Source organism: Abrus precatorius, unplaced genomic scaffold (assembly GCF_003935025.1).
Source record: "Abrus precatorius isolate BTA unplaced genomic scaffold, Abrus_2018 Scaffold3, whole genome shotgun sequence".
In the NCBI taxonomy this organism is placed as follows: Eukaryota; Viridiplantae; Streptophyta; class Magnoliopsida; order Fabales; family Fabaceae; genus Abrus; species Abrus precatorius.
In genome coordinates, this window is record NW_020874373.1 from 7,221,497 (window position 1) to 7,238,748 (window position 17,252).

General features: G+C 31.0%; 4 protein-coding genes across 8 annotated transcripts; 3 read left to right on the forward strand and 1 right to left on the reverse strand.

Moving 5' to 3' along the window:
* Positions 1-235: 235 nt before the first annotated feature.
* LOC113863157 (exosome complex component RRP41 homolog) lies at positions 236-3,291 on the reverse strand. Of its 3 annotated transcripts, XM_027496614.1 has the most exons (12): positions 3,219-3,291; positions 3,043-3,124; positions 2,921-2,967; positions 2,725-2,785; positions 2,504-2,542; positions 2,321-2,388; positions 1,824-1,902; positions 1,705-1,741; positions 1,423-1,539; positions 1,200-1,285; positions 669-758; positions 236-569 (listed from the first exon to the last, which is right to left on the reverse strand). In XM_027496614.1, exons 2-12 carry the CDS (start codon positions 3,094-3,096, stop codon positions 522-524), a joined length of 726 nt encoding a protein of 241 aa, XP_027352415.1. In that variant the 5' UTR covers positions 3,097-3,124; positions 3,219-3,291; the 3' UTR covers positions 236-521. The 3 variants fall into 3 exon arrangements, with proteins under 3 accessions (XP_027352415.1, XP_027352416.1, XP_027352417.1); XM_027496615.1 differs by lacking the exon at positions 3,219-3,291 and having other exon boundaries at positions 340-569; positions 3,043-3,136; XM_027496616.1 differs by lacking the exon at positions 3,219-3,291 and having other exon boundaries at positions 340-569; positions 2,501-2,542; positions 3,043-3,136.
* A 1,549-nt stretch (positions 3,292-4,840) lies between these two features.
* On the forward strand, positions 4,841-6,185 carry LOC113862073 (NDR1/HIN1-like protein 6). The gene is made up of 2 exons (XM_027495226.1): positions 4,841-5,559; positions 6,137-6,185. The coding sequence occupies exons 1-2, from the start codon at positions 4,841-4,843 to the stop codon at positions 6,150-6,152; spliced, it is 735 nt and encodes a 244-aa protein (XP_027351027.1). The 3' UTR covers positions 6,153-6,185.
* Positions 6,186-9,488: 3,303 nt separating this feature from the next.
* On the forward strand, positions 9,489-12,367 carry LOC113863786 (ubiquitin-conjugating enzyme E2-17 kDa-like). Of its 3 annotated transcripts, none has more exons than XM_027497495.1 (4): positions 9,489-9,682; positions 10,201-10,328; positions 11,204-11,308; positions 11,940-12,367. In XM_027497495.1, the coding sequence occupies exons 1-4, from the start codon at positions 9,613-9,615 to the stop codon at positions 12,102-12,104; spliced, it is 468 nt and encodes a 155-aa protein (XP_027353296.1). In that variant the 5' UTR covers positions 9,489-9,612; the 3' UTR covers positions 12,105-12,367. The 3 variants fall into 3 exon arrangements, with proteins under 3 accessions (XP_027353296.1, XP_027353297.1, XP_027353295.1); XM_027497496.1 differs by having other exon boundaries at positions 11,961-12,367; XM_027497494.1 differs by having other exon boundaries at positions 9,489-9,676; positions 10,168-10,328; positions 11,961-12,367.
* A 3,060-nt stretch (positions 12,368-15,427) lies between these two features.
* Positions 15,428-16,309, forward strand: LOC113862074 (ethylene-responsive transcription factor CRF6). Its single transcript, XM_027495227.1, has one exon. The coding sequence runs from the start codon at positions 15,428-15,430 to the stop codon at positions 16,307-16,309; it is 882 nt and encodes a 293-aa protein (XP_027351028.1).
* The last annotated feature ends 943 nt before the right edge of the window (positions 16,310-17,252 follow it).

Sequence of the window (17,252 nt, forward strand, 5' to 3'; positions counted from 1 at the left end):
TAAAAAGTAAATTTACAAAATTAAAAAGTAAAGTTAATTAACATGTAAAGTGTAGATATCAATCAGAGGAAGACGAGGCCATTAATATTAGGATACAACGTCCATGAACGCAACATGCTAAATGATTTTAGTTCTTAGTTACAATTATGAATTCCACTTGTTAAATGTGTCATATTACAAGTTTACATGCTTTCTAATTTCTGGGGCCGATGTACATGGGCTCAAAATATTTCATAAACTTGTTACACATCAATTGACAAGTTGGTAGAAATGAGAAACAAATTCCTGAGTCACCTTTACATATCCTGCTTCACAGGCACTGTATCATATGCCAAAAAAATTTCCAGCTATAGAAAGTAGAATTCTAATTCAAAATGATAAATGCACAAAAATGAACCTGCAGCTTGGAGAAAGATGACCATCGAAAATAATCATTACACCCACACAAGCGTGTGGACACACATGAGCATAAACCAAACAGTAAATTGATGCTAAACAGAAACATTACTCCCGCTATAAAACTATACACCGCGCCGATACTCAAGTTGCTTTGTGTTATCCAGTAAAATCTGCCAACCAGCAAAGAAATTGGGATTTGAGCCATGAAATGAATGTAAACCGCATTTGCACTACTCAGTGTATAATTACAAATGAGGACAGGTTCTTACATCTCGAATGTAGTTTGCTATTGCTTTGCAGCCTTCGATTGCCAGTTGCATAACATTTTCCAAAATGTCAATTGGTAGTTTAGAATCCATCTACGGCCACCAACAAAAGAAATGAGTAGTGGAAATAAAATTTGAAGTCTTACATTGTAAAAAAAATCAAGCAAAAGCCTCTACTAAACCATGATACCATCAAATTAAACAAGGAGCTTTTCAATTCTAAATTATGGAACACGACATTCAGTGAATGCTAGAGAAGATTTCAGAAAAAGATATTGGAGTACAAAAGAAATGTATTGTTTCTTAAAATGTGCAAGGTTCTCGATCTCCATCAGCCTTTATAATAGCCCGTGTTCAAATCAAATACAACTTTGTAATATCAATCCCTAGGGAATGCTAGCAAGCTGCAATGCAAACACACCGTAAACTAGGACCAGGTGTCCAGGAGGGGACATAAACAAACTCCTCTTTCATGAATTAATTTACTTTGACTACAAAAGAAACACAGAAAATAATAAAAAAGTGAAAATTAACCTGAAGAAGTGTCACTTTATCTAGCTTAGGAAGAATTCCTAGAGTTACATCAGGACCTCCGGCACTGTCTTCTACATAGTTCAAATCTGTTCATATTCATTAAGCAGCTTTCAATAATTATGACAACCCATGCACTGCTCAATCATCGGTTGATTGAAACAAAATAAGACATATCACTCTTGTATTTAGCCAGTAAAATTTTTAAGTAAAAACAGATAAATACCAAGAAGAGGGGTGCTGTTAAGGTATCCAGCACTACAGGAAGTTACAAGATCACACATAGGGATCCCAGCATCAGCAAGGGCCAAAGTTGCAGCATTTATACAGGCAGATCTAGTTCCTGTAGAGGCATGTCAAGAAAAACAAATTACACAAAAGCATGAAGTTGTGTTTTAATATTGCAAAAAATTAACACGAGACATTATTGAAAGAGCAAAAGAGAGAAAATAAAATGACAATGAGAGGAGACGACAATCACAAGATTAAGTTATCAGGTATTAATTACCTCCATCTGCTTGGAGAACTTGGACATAAATATCTATCTGCAAATTACATAAATAGATCACTAGAAAAAAAAAAGAAAAAAAAAACATTTATACAATAAGTTCCAAAGACTAACAAAACCTGGGAACGGGGCATTAAGTGTGTCAATATACATGCTTCCATGGTTTGTCGAATAACCAGAGAAATTTCAGTTGATCTCCTGTAGCACGAGACAACTTCAATCAAATAAAGAAGAAAAAACCAAGAGGTTGTCCCATTATCCTTGTGCAAGAGAACCTTGCAATAAGAATCAAATTAACACATTCTGAAGGAGAAACAAATCAAGATGAAATTTATGTCTACAGACATTGATGGCTAAGCCATTCAAAACTATCTGCAAATTTTGGTAATAGATGCTTCATAAAAGCCAGAGCACAAAGAAAAGAAAAAAAAGAAGTGGAGAGCAGCAATTGTGCTTGCTCTAGGATACATAGCCCATGGCTGAGCATGCAGTTATCAACGATCCTGATAAAGCCTATTAATCCATACTCCATTGGTACTATTTCAATAAGTATAGTTAAATATATCAAAACTCAGTGGAAAAAAATCAGGAAATCAAACAAGTAAATAAAGCGAACCTGTCACCCTTAGATTTCCTCATGCGATCTCCAGTACTAAAATTAGCCATGCTGTACTCACACCGAACCTACAGACATGCAAAGCAGGTAAACAGCAATTAACTTTTCATTACAATGCACATAAATACACTAAAAACAAACCCAATGTATGATAACTTAAAAGACAAAAAAAAAAAAAACTACCAGAGCCTGGTCACTTATTTGTTGGCTCCTATTTTGCACCTGAAATGCAGAGGAGTTACTAGACAAAAACAACAAATCCTCTAAAGCTCAAATGGAAATTCAAAAGCTCTCTCTTTTTAAAACATTTAAGCTGGTTAACTCCTCCAAAAGATATTTACCCATCTTCAAAATAAAACCACACGGATAACTATGAATTAACAAGCTAAATAATTAAATGGTACCTCTCTAGGGCCATAAACAGCCGCAATCACTTTGGTATTGCCCATCTCAAAAATGGCAGAACTAGTTTCAAAATGAAAGAACTCCATGGTCAAATGCTTTGAATGTAATCACAGCTTAAATTTTTTCAAAAACATTGAAACTTAGAATGTTTGAGAGACACGAATAAATTAAGCCCATAAACTAAAATTCACTTACCCATCTGCTTTGGATACAGCACCAATCTCTGCACGAATTTGTCGCATCTGGGATATCATAAAGAAACACAAAATCAGGGAGAAAATGGTAAGGGCACAGCTCAGAAGAGAGATTAGCAGTACCTCCATGGGTCGGCGACCGTCCAAGCGAAGTCCTTCTGGGCTCACGTACTCCATCCTCAGTCTCAAACTACGGTAACAAGAGCTTCGAAGAAGAATAAAAAGAATGTTATTTCGTTAGCGCACATTTGAATACTGTAATTCAGTCAAAGTAAGAAGCCATAACAAAAGAGAGGTACCGAAATTAAGAGAAGAAGTAAAAGAGGAACTGAATCGTCTTCCTCTGCAGCACTCTCGCGGCGCCAAAATTACAAGGGTTTAGTCCCATCTCTCCCAATTTGTGCCACTAATTTTTTAAATTTTAAGAATGTATTTGGTAAGGTAAATAATTGTTTTTTAGGCTTATTTAATTAGTACAACTGTAAAAGTTTATTCCATTAACTTAGATCTATTTACTAAATTAGGTTATTTTTATTTAGTGATTTTTTTTATTCTGTATAGATAATTTATGATTATTTTTAAATTTAATAAAATTTATAAATTTATTTTTTTATTGTTGATAATAATAATTTTATTATATCAAATTAATATAATTACATTTTTAAAATAAGTTCAATTTTAATTTATTATTAATAAAAAATTCTGCCAACTAATTACAAATTATCGTAAATATAATATTTTAAAAAATTATAAATAATTTTAAAATGTGTTTATTAATAAAAAATAAAAATAAACATTTTTAAAATTTTACTATTAATATTATTAATGCTATGTGATATGTTGCACTTTTTATAAGATTTTATTCTATATAAGTTGTTATTATGTTATTAGCTACACATTAGAAAATAAATTAAAACTTAAATGTAGTATTATAAATACTTTAGAAAATTAGAAAATATTTTAAATACAATTTAAATTTCATTTATGTTAGTATGAATATCAATTTTTATTGTATATATTATTGAGGTAAAATTTTAATTGTAATTAAAAAATAGTATAAAAATACTTTAATATTGTAATTAAGTTTTATTTTAATAAATTATATAATAAAATTTAATATTTTTTAACGATACAATGATCTATAATTTAATGATAAAATATTTTCCAACTGTGAATACATTCTGATTAATTTTAAAATATATATGATTTTTGTTAAAAATTAAAAATTTTAATTACAAAAAAGCTACACAGTATAATAATAAATACATTTTTTGAAAACGTCATTGTTTAAGAATAAATACACAGTTTATAGCATTTTGTAAAGTTTTCTGAAACATTGTTTAATGTAGCATTTGAGTTTATAAATTATTGATTTATTAGTAGCTTCACCCTTAATTGCACAGTCTATTACATTGCTCTTGCTCTTTCTTACATGAAAGATTACATAAAAAAATGCAATTTAAATATAGTAGTAAAATATAAAGAGGAGATAAATTTAGATTTAGTTGCAGTGTAATTTGGGTGAACAAGGTGCAAAAAAAAGGTAGTAAAGAATGGGAAAATAAATAATAATTATTAAAAAAAATGATTGCGGTGTGGTGTGGGGTCGTTAGTGAGAGTGTTGGCATTGCGGGCAGAGACAGAGTGAGTTCCCGCCATGTCACCAAACAAAAAGCGGCGCGTGAATCTCTCTCTCTCTCTCTATCTCTATCTCTCTCACCTTCCTCTTTTTCTGCCCCTTATTACTCTCTCTCTCTACAATTTTGTCCTCTTCTCCTCTCAGACATTCATTAGATCTCCGTTCTCATCACAACAAAACCCTCTTCAATTCTATGTTCATAACCTTCTTCCATTTCCCCATTCACACAAATTTCCATCTTTTTTCTTTTTTCCCAATTAAAAAAGCAATTAATTAATCTTCATGGAATCCACACCCCCACAGAAGCCCATGCTACAGAAACCACCCGGTTACAGAGACCCAAATTCCCGACCACCGCCGCTGCCGCCGCGAAAACCTGTCCTCCCACCTTCCTTCCGCCCCAAACACAAACGCCGACGGGTCTGCTGCCGGATATGCTGCTGCACCTGCTGCGTCATCATCCTTATCCTCATCCTCGCTGTCGTCATCGCCGCCGGCCTCTTCTACATCCTCTACAACCCCTCCCTCCCGGAGTTCCATCTCAGCTCCTTCCGCGTCCCCAAGCTCAACGTCACCAATGACGGCGACGCCGCCTACCTCGACGCCGACACCGCCACCAGGGTCGAAATCAAGAACCGGAACGCCAAGATCGCGTGGCATTTCGACCAGAGTAGCTTCGAGGTTTCAGCGCAGAATGGGGAACTGAACCTTGGGTCCACGAAGGTAGCTAAGTTCAAGGTGAAGGAGAAACAGGTGAAGGAGTTGAAGGCTGAGACGAAGGTGAGGAACCAGGCCTTGGATGTGAGGCAGAAGAGGAAGCTTAACGGGGTGTTGGAGAGCAAAGCTTTGACCCCCACAGTGCAGGTTCGAACCAGAACCGGTGTGGGCTTGCAGGGTTGGAATTCGGCGACGCTTCCCATTACTGTGGTTTGTGGAGGTATCACCATGAGACAACTCCAAAATGGAGACACGCCTCGTTGCTCCGTCACTCTTCTCAAATGGTAATTCACGCACACCCTTTTACTTCTGATCCTGCTCACTTCTATGTTCATTTCTTGTTTCTTAATTTCTTGCTGTTTGTTGCATTGGTTTGATGTTAGTAAGTGAAATCGGTTAATGGATCAGAAACATTTTTGTTTTACGTGCGTTGTTTTTTAGTGTTAAGGTTTGTAGTATATTGTACGTACAATGATATAACATTACTTAAGTAGATTTTAGAAAATGAGGTGAATCTTGTTTACTGCTATTGTTATTCTTGAAATTAGTGCCTTTTTGTTTTGTTTAATGAAGTGAATTGCGCGGATATGGTGTAATTAACTTGGTGAAGTTACGTAATGAATCCTGCATCATAATTGACTGTGCAGAAAAAGGACAAGCCCAAATTAATGACCCACTTGGATTTTTAATTATGCCATAAGTTTTAAATTTTATTTTTCGTTTGATTAGTAATGGGGTAGGGCACCCTCAATGTGGGTTTTGGATTTACTTGCAATGTTGTCCCTTGTCTTCGTGATCTTCATATATTCTTAGTCACACTATTCTAATTGAAATTGTTGCTTTGCTTTTGATGGACCACAGGATTAAACTACGATGAGTTGGGGAATGTGTTATATATATTGGATTGATGACGATGCAACTCGGCATTTACAGGTGAAAATTTTGTGCTCATAATGGCTTTGTATCTAAATTATTTTTATACACTCTTCTTTTTCAAAAAGTAAAGGAAGAATAAAATGTAAAAATAAATGTAATATTCTTTGCTTAGGAAAAGAAAAGAGTGTCGTCTACAGCAGTTCAACTTGCTGCTCGGTTCTCCCAAATGTGATGTGGGATGCACATATAAGTCCAATACACATGAGGTTGTATTTATCAGAATATTTCTTATTTTTAATGTGGGTGTTGATAGGAATCCTCACTCAATTACTCGAGAAAAATATTATACTATGTCTTCACTTTCAAATAGGAAAATCTGGTTGGGCACCCTTGGATTAGTCAAGGAACTCAGTTGTTTCTTCTTTTCCCTTATTATTTGACTACGATGTGATTTTCAAAAATACATAAATCAGACATCAAGGGGAAAATTGAATAAGTTGTGGTAACTTTTTAAGGTGTAACATATCATTCTCATTGGCAAACTATGGTGGAAAGAGAACTTAAGGGCCAAGGCTACCTTATGAAAGAAATGGCCAGTGGTTAGGAAGAGAAAGATGTTAGGTCTGCTACATTGTCTCTATTTGATTCTTTGTAAAGTAACAATGAGGTTTTGGTTTTCCTTGTCATGGATCAGAAGCATTGCACTCTATAAGCATGTGGTGTATAATAGACAAATTTCATGTATTCGAATATTAATTATGTCAATTGTTTGAGATTAGCCTTGAAGAAATAGCTTTTGTAAATCTCTAATTCTATAATGTATGTATCATTTGCCTTTAAGCAAACCAGAAAGCTAGATTAAGTAAACGATTTCCTTTCACCTTCGAGATACAGCTTCAAAACGGGCAAAAATAATTCTATTCGTATAGATTCATAACACTTGGATTAAATTAACTCACATAAGCACGATTTCATTGTTACTATTAATTCAAACATGTTAGAAATACTCTAAGCTTAACCCACACGTGATTATGTTATATAATATTCTTTTACAAAAATTAAAATTCAATATAATTACAAGAAAAGAGACAAAACTGAAGTTATAGTTGAGTTAGAAAATAATTTTCCTTGTTTCTAAACAAAAAATATTTTTACCATTTTCTATATGAATCTTTAAAAGAAAGAAAACTAATTAAAATATGATAAAAATGTGATTAAAAATGAAATAAAAAATGTTTTCTGAAATCAAACAATAATTAAATTTTTTAAATCTAACTTTTTTAGGAATAAAAATGGACGAAACTTAGATCAAGTTTTATATATCTTTAATTTAAAGTTCTCCATCGAAATCATGATAGGTGAATGTTCTTTCCAATATAAATAACTTCCACAAATTTTTTTACAAATTTTTAAATAAATGTCCACATGCTATTATTTAATCAGAGAGCTTGATATGAATAATATAAAGAACTTGATTTAAGTTTTATTCATATATAAATCATATTAAGGAATAATTTTTTAAAATAGCAAAAATAACAATATCATGTTCCTAAATTTACATGTTCATGAATAACAAACCCTAAACCCTTAAAATAATACACTAAATATTAGTGTAAAATGAGATTAAAAGAAGTTAAGATAAACAACAAATTTATAATAGACAAAAAAAATTAAATCAAACACTAAACGGAAATTTAAAAAATAATAATAAAAGATTAAAAGACAAACACGCACAACACTAATCTAGAGGTCTAATCCATTTGACTCCCTGTAAACATATAAAGGGGTGCATGTTTATCATCGATATTTTCCTTTCCTTCATAGTTCATAGTTTGCCAGTAGTTTTCGCTGATTGGACCCTTTTACCATTCTCATAATGGATATATGAACTACGATTCCACACCACACACCCACGGCAATGCGTTGTTGCAACTTGTATTTCTTTAAATTAGCTGTTTTGTTCTTCTCTCACTTTCTTAATCTTCCAATTTTCAGAAAATTAAACACTTAACTTGCTACAATATTGACTTATGCTTTTGGATATAAATCTAGTGGAAAAACAAGATTTGGTTGGGATAGCGATATTGAACCTCAACCACATGATACAAAGTCAAAAATGGCTGTAGTTTAAGCATTCAGATCCCGAATTTGAGAAAGAAAAAGAAAATCCACGTCAGTGAATTTAAGCAAAAGCAAAATAGGCTATGCATGAACCCACCATACAAAGCAATGACCATATTTACAATAAGATAATTGACTGTTGAACTAATTAGCATTTCTCTTGCATGATATTCATTGGAGTTGATGACTTTCTATTTTAGATAAAGAGGACAAAACTTGTAATCATCCTTAATATTTGTGTTTTCATAAACCAGGCAACGAGTTCTGTTGGTGGTGATTGCAGGTTCTCTCTCATCAAGTTAATACGAAACTTTAAAGTTCTGGTCGTGCACCCATCATCACAATAATAATTACTTTAATCTTTATATATTTTAGTATTTTACGATTTTTTTAAACCTTATACAATTTTTTCCCATTTCTTAAAACAACAATCTTTTTTATTTTTTTATATATTACAATTAAAATTTTCCTATCTAGTTATTTTTTAAAATTATTGAATACTTAAATAATAAAATTTTAAAGACAATATTAGAACAATATGAGAAAATAAATAATAAATTTTATAATTTTGTATTTTTAAAGAAATAAATATTATTTTATTTTTTTTAGTAAATTATTCAATAAAGCATAATTACATGAATTATTAATAAGATAAGTGAGTTTTTTAAAATATTTTTAAGAATTAAATAATAGAATATAAATTTATATTTATTAATTTAATCATTAATGTTTTTAATTAATTTTTATAATTATTAATTAATCATTATTATTTTAAAAAATATAAAATATTTATTATTAATGCTATTGTATTGTTTTATCATAATTGTAATTTTTTTGTTTAAGACTTTAAGAATTTTATAACTTTTAGTCTTGTAGAAGAATTTAATAATAACAAACTTATAAAATAAAAGAAAATTTGTGCTATAGTTAATAAATACAAATATTTTGTCAAATGAGTTAAAGTTTATAATAAAGGTATTTTTATCAATTATATGTAAGATTTTGAATTTAAAACTATTACATGAATGAAATTTCTTACGAGATTTAAATGAAAAAAATTGCGTAAAAATATAAAATAAAAGAAAAGTTAATTAATTTACTCTAATAATAAGGAAAAAAAAATAGGAAAGAAGAATAATATTGGTCCATGTTTTCTCTGCCTAAAATTGGTAAAAATGGATGGTGATTTGAAATTTACATTTACATTAATGTCTCTTTCCTCTCCTTTCCTTACATAGTCATTCTGTTCCTTTCTTCCATCCTCGTTTATTTCGTTGAATCTCTCTCTGCAACTTTCTCTTATCCTTGTAGATCCAAAGGGAATCTTCTTCTCCTCTTCCATGGCTTCCAAGCGGATCCTCAAGGAGCTCAAGGACCTCCAGAAAGACCCTCCAACCTCTTGCAGTGCCGGTACATTTTCCTTCACCAAATTCCTCTTCTTTTTGCCCCCTTTTCTGCCTTTTATCTGCTCCAAACTCTAATTCAGCTACCTACGTTACTCGATCTATGAGTTTTGGAATCAACATGTATGTGGGTTATTTTTTCCCTCCTCGTTGTTTCAGGGGTTTGTCTGGATTTTGTTGTATCTGTTGCTAGATGCTAGTTTATTTTGTAACAATTATCATGTATTGTTGTGATTATCCCTGTCTTGGTTGGGGAATCCGATTAAATGCATGCCTTCGAAGATAACTCTTACTTTAAGATTATATTTGGCTGATATTATCTTTCTATAATGTTTATTAAATTTCTGAGTTGTAAGAATGTATTTATGAAACAAGCAGGTGTAAATTGTGATCCAGTACATATTTGAAAATTTTATTTAAAGTTTTATGATTTGGTTTTTTGCATGTTATACAATATTTTTCTGATTTTGTAATTTGTAATCGGATGTTAAGTTTGTTATTTTCTTGTGTTTATGAACTTCGCAGGTCCTGTAGCAGAAGATATGTTTCATTGGCAAGCAACTATAATGGGCCCCCCTGATAGCCCTTATGCTGGGGGTGTTTTCCTAGTCACCATTCATTTTCCTCCTGATTATCCATTCAAGCCACCCAAGGTATTGGCTTTGCCCTTCTCAATTCAATTTCAACAATTCTGCCTTTGTTACTTATTCTTGAAGAATACTGGATTTTTGCTTATTGTTTTGGTATTTGCGTAGTGAGGGGACCAAGGAGTTGGAATAGTGAGTAATGTTAACTTCAAGACCAAATTTTTGGTTTTAAAGCAGCCACAGCTCTTGGGGAAAGAGATGTTGGAAGAGCCTATTCTTGTTTGTTTGATTGGGAAGACTCATTGATCACCAGTGAGATCTGGATCCTTTAAATATTTTGGGGTAGACTCTATAACAGAGAGTAAAGCGTAAAGTGTAATTAGTAACTGCTGGTGAGATAATGAAGAGGGTTATTCTTGTGTGTTCATCATTTGTTATCCATGTTCTTCGATATTATATAAATCTTAACCATTGATTTTTCCATCAACAATCATAAACTTCCTACTTTACTTATCCAAGTTCACCATGAGTAGTGGTGTATGCAAATGAATTTACAGTGGCCACTGTCGCTGAGGGTTGGTATCCTTGCTTGAACTTTACCTACAAACTATTTAAAAGATCACTAGAAGTTTGCACCTATTATAAAAACATATACAGAATAAAAGAAGTCTTCTCGTCAAAACCTAACTAATTTGAATGAGAACTTTCTATTTGACATTTGAGAATTCAGATCTGAATCATTTATTCAGTAGGTAGTTGTTAACGTCTTTTGTTCCAGAAAATGAAGAGTTTTTCTAACAACTGACTTGTGTTACGTGACTCCCAATTCACCTTAAGGCATCGACAACAATAAACAAGCCTTATCTTTCTAGGTCCTCAAGGAACCATTTGTTCAAAATTTTAACCTTTCTTTTTCTGCTTATCTACCTTTCTCCTTGCAGGTCGCATTTAGGACTAAAGTTTTTCACCCGAATATCAACAGCAATGGTAGTATTTGTCTCGATATCTTAAAGGAGCAGTGGAGCCCTGCTTTGACTATATCTAAGGTTATGATACTGTACTAAACCTTTTGCAACAAACCTTTATTGGGCACCACTTGTGTTGGAAAGAAAATTTTGCAATACATCAACAATGCTTATGAGCATAGTGCAATATTTCTATGAAGGCAAATAATAAAAAAAATAACAAATAGTCAATTCCAAACATTAAGTTTTTAGCATCATTAATACAAGGTGACAAACTTATGGTCTATATGAGGATGCTGCTGCCTTTCATAAAGCAGAATATTGATGGATAGGTGTGCTATGAAATATCTTGGGTCTTCTTACTACTATATATATACAAAGTTATTTTTAAATGATGACTTACGCCATAAATTTAATTATAAAATTTATTAAAATAAGTTGGAAAAAACTTATGAAAATCGTAAGCACTTTCTATAAGCCATCCTTAAGCTCTGTCAAATAGAACCTTAAGATAGCTCTCTGTTTCCTTCTAAGGTTTGCTTTTCATTTTTGCTTCGACAATGAACTCAAATCAATATTTTTAAGAGGTATTTACTGATGCAAATGTGATATCCATACGTTGCACCCATGTGTTGCGCCTTAAAGATCCTAAGCTTGTAATATGGTTACTGTTTCTCTTGGATTATTTGCTGTTTTTTAAGTGGGTGGGAAGGTTTTCTGTTTCCTTTTTCAGGTGTTGCTCTCCATTTGTTCCCTATTGACGGATCCGAACCCAGATGATCCCTTGGTGCCTGAAATTGCTCATATGTACAAGACAGACAGGTCCAAGTATGAGACAACTGCTCGGAGCTGGACTCAGAAGTATGCAATGGGCTAGCATGTTGCCATGTTGAAATAAAGCATTATATTATAGGAAAGAACCTGTTCCTTCCATTTGCTAAAAGAGTCACATTAATGTATAATCTATCTTTTCATTCCTGCCCTTGACATATTGAGGATAGGTTTCTATCAGTGAAATGAAACAATAGGGGTTTTTAGTTTGTTTGTATGAATATTCTACTGTGAGTGCTGGGAAACATCTGTAGCTGATGATGTTGTTCAGTGTTCCCACTTATTTATAATTCTATGCTGATTCTGAGTTTTCATAATTCTGTGGTTATTTTTATTCGTCATTTGTTGGTGGACTAACTTATTCTCCCACTGTGCTACTGCAATGTCAACCCAGCAAAAGGGTAGTCTTAGTTACTAATTGAAATGTGCGAGGAAGTAATAACATAAAATATGTGAACCATACTAAATTCTTGAAATATTATGCAATCATTTATAGTAGGAGGGAGTAAAAATAACTATAAGTGTCCATTTCAATATATTTATGCATTATGTTTTTTTGAAAAAAAAAATATCACACTATTATAAATTTAAAATTTTTTATACTCGATCTAAAATTTTTATTTATATTTGTTTATTTTTTTCAACCTTTGATAGTATCAAGAATGATAATAGAATTATATATTTCAAAAAGATATCATTAACTATCAGTTAATATTTTTTTAAAAAAATATTAAAATTAAGAATGTGATCTATATGTTTTCATGAATTTTAATAAATAAAAAATATGTATTTTAAAAAATTATTATAAACATTTCTCTCATCCATATATTGAGAGATAATGTAACCCGAAAATTATCCTACAAGATTGAACACTACAAAAATATTGTGCATTTATTTTCGTGCACAACAAGTTTCAACAATATATGCCAGCATAATGTTATCATTTAGTTGTGCATTTTTATATTTTTTGTGAACCTTTTCTTTACACATAAATGAATTACTCATCATTCGGCGTCTAGGAGAGTGAGGTTTGCTCCTTTTTTTTGTTTGACTTGTAAATTATAGGAAATTTGGAGATTGGTTTAAGGCTTTCTCATTTAGAAAAAAACATAGATCAATTTTAATAACAAAGGTTAGTGTTGATTTTAGCTTTATTTAAGACATCTGTGTTTTCTATTTAACTGTATTTTAATAAGAATGACGGTAGATAAAAAACAAATCAAGAATGAATAAAGAAATTTTTTTATTTTTGATTTTGGTGTGTTAGGAATATATATTCTTTTCATTAAAATTATGACACTTGGTGTGTATGGTTACCTTTTAATTTTATTTTGAATGAAAATAAGAAAAGTTTGTCAAACTAAGAGGGATAATTACTAAGCGAGTATGTTCTACAAAGAAAATAATTTTTTTTTCTCGACCAAAGGACTAATATAATGTTACTACATTTCATGTATTTTTAAAACTAAATCAATGTAACTATTTTTTATGAATTAAGATGTTTACCTAATTTACTTTAAAAAAAAAAAAACTTGTATGGCACACTATTAGATATGATAGAATAATTTAATACAAGACATTGCAAGTTTATTAGTTGTTTAGTGCAAGTATTGCATCTTATCCATCGATCCTCTCTTACCCATCAAATAATAATAATCACAATGATGGATAATTTAATCAAGCCTAAAATAACATTAGGCTTAATTAAGTTTTGATGAATAACTTTATGAAAGAAAAACTTTTAATCTTAGCAAAAAAGAAAAAAGAAAAACTTTTAATTGCAAACCTAAATATATTATTCTATTTTGAGAAATTAATATTTTAAATCTCCTAACATAAAATGATTTTATTATAAACTTAAGTATACTTTTTTTATAATTAACATTTTTAATAAATAAAAAATAAAAGTTGAGAACTCAATTAAATTATATATATGTAGAAGATCAAACTACACAAATCTAATATTCTTTTACTGTAAATTAACATAAAATATATTTTTTATTGATTAATATAATTATATATTACCTTGATTATTTGTGTCAAATTTTATTAAAACTAAACAACTATAAGAATGTAATCAAATTTTATAATACTCACTTATCTATGTACGCACATGCGCATTACAAAATAATATGGTAATGCATAAAAAAAAAGATCATTTTAATAAAATGCACACTTATATAAATAATTTTAAATTTTAAAATAAATTTGTCTCCAGTTATTGGATCTAGAGTTTTACTAAGATTTGTTAATTTATATAAGTACATCAATTTTTTTTTTATTATTATTGAATGTACACGCAACTAATAATTTTTCTGTCTACTACATTAGTAGTATTAAATTAAAATAAAATTTTAAACAAATTATTATTATTATTATGTTGTATGATTATTTTAAATTTAATAAAGTTTATAATTTAAAAAAAATAAATACTGTAATTATTAATATTAAGTATTTTATTCTATTAAAAAATCAAAATAATAAATAATTATTATTTAAAAATTTAAATCAATATAAAATAATATATATATATATATAATTATAACATAATTTAGCATTTTAAAAAATCAACTAATTCCTATGAAAATTTATTTGATAATATTCTAAATAATGATTTTATTTAATAATTAGTATTTATAAGTTATATATGGAGGTAGATGATCGTGAATTTTGTTTATGATTTTTCTTTAAAAGGATAATTAGTATACTTTTAAGGAAGGCCTTTTTTATTCAACGTCAATAAGTAATAGAATTTTTAACAGATGTTTTATCCTATCAAATAATATTATATAGTGTATCATCTTATATAAGATATTACTGTACAAAATATAATATAATATTCTTTTAAAATAGAAAATCATATATAGTGTCACACAAATGTTGTAGAATATTATATAAGATTTATTAAAACCTGTATTATAACGTTTTGTATCATCAAATCTTATCCTTCATTTTCTAAAATTAAAGAAGATTTTGATATAATTAATTATAAACTGTAAAATATAATCAAAAAACAAATCCAAATTCAACTTTTTTTTAAAAAAAAAAAAGTAGCAACAAAACAGATAAAGATTCTTCTCACGCTATTCCAAACTCAATATTTGTTACTAATTAACATCCTTGAATTGACCAATAAAAAAAAAGTTCCTTAAATGGTGCTTTCTAAAAATAAAAATTGCTAAAATAACTATAGAAAGTTTTGAAGAAAATAAAATAAAAATCTAATCGTAATCAGTAATCGATAACTAATTACGAAAATTCAGAGCACAGAAGTGAGCGAGTACCATAAAAACAGTTGTCCACGGTGACAGTTCTACACACTCCTACTTGTATATGTTCTTCTCCTTCCCATGCTTCTCTTTGTGGTCCATGGAACCCAGCTTCATTGAGCATAAAGTTTTCACTCACAAGCTTGCCCCTTTCAACACCCCACCAACACCAAAGGTAGTTCGGATTTCAGTGATGGATCCTTACGCCACAGACGATGAAGATGAACATCATGGGTTGGTTCACAAACCCAGAATGAAGAAGATTGTGAATGAGATCAGAATAGGTAATAGTAATGTATCAGTGGAAGAGCATTTTAAGAGAAGAACCGAAGAAAAGAGTATTGGAAAGAAGAAGCTTAGAGGTGTTCGTCGAAGGCCATGGGGAAGATGGGCTGCAGAAATCAGAGATCCTGTGAAGAGGACAAGGGTGTGGCTTGGAACCTATGACACTGCTGAAGAGGCTGCAATGGTTTATGATAAAGCAGCTATTAACTTTAGAGGCTCCAATGCTCTTACCAATTTCATCAAGCCTCCGGGGAATGAATATGTTCTCCCAACACAAGGTTTTGATATGGACATTGACACAAATGTTGCTTTTGATGATTATGTCTCTAGAGAATTTAAAGGTACTAAGGTGAAGAGTGAGGTTGAAAGTGTGAGTTGTGAGAATGATTCAGGTAAAGATCAGTCTCATTTGCCTTCACCCAAGTCTGTGTTTGGGTTCAAGTTTGTTGAACCTGTGTTGGAGGTTTTTGAAACAAAGGGTGTGATCAAAGAAGACCCAAGTTCGCAAGATGGTTTTTTGTTTTTAGATTCAGTGTCCACTGATTGTTATTTGAATTTTGAAACTCATGATCCTCCGGTATCTCTTAATGAAACTAGTGTAACTCATTTTTTTTTAAATGACAATTTCAGTGATGTTTCTTGTCATCTCAATGGGGATTTTGAATCGTGCAATTGGGACATAGATAATTACTTCTAAGATCCCCTACCCCTGCAATGAGACGCCAAATTAAACTACCTGAAGTGTGTAAAGACTGGAGAGAGTATGTGTGTGTTTGTGCTTCCATTTTTGTTTTGTAACAGATTATGGTAATGTTAGTGAATTTTGGAGATTGTGATTTTCAGTTTTGGCTCTCTTCTTGACATTAACTTTTGAGATACAATATTCATATAACATACAACAATATAAATAACTTAATATATTTTGTTTCACATTTCTCTCTTATTTGAATGAATTGTTTGTGTATTGTATGAGTATATTTTATATTTTTAAGGCCAATGACATGCTTTAGGCGCGGGCTAAAAAGCTGCCAATCATGCACTAAGCTGTGTCGTGTTCAATGGTCGCATGACCCCATGCACATACAACATCTTGGTTAGTCATGCTTTTTGAGGTAAGACCTCTCTTTTGTAAAGAGAAAAGAAAAATATTGCCCTACGCCTCAAATGGAAAATGCATGGATTATATAAGGCAAGTGATTTATTATTTGACCTTTTGTCAAATAATATATTTTATAGGTCATAAAAGAAAATCATATACATCTTTTACCATAAAAGAAATATCATATATGTCACGGCATGAGGTCCAGATAGAGAATTCCCATGATCTTTTCAAAAGACTGAGTATGGAATGTAGTAGGGAACCACCTAGACACAAAAGGTCTATAATGAATCAAACCAACTTGGCACACAAAGATTTTGGGTACTAAGGATGAATCACTTGGACCCACAGACATTGACCCATCCTTCATTAGGGAGTAGAAACACTGGAACATAACAGACTATACTACTGCCTTGACTATTGAGTGGTGTTTGCTCTCTGTCCAAGGCTCTAAAATTTCTTGATATCTTGAAACAAATAAACATCTTGGCCTCTTGGGAAGGGTGGGCTAAGGGGAGGGTCCTAGAGAATGCTTTTATGG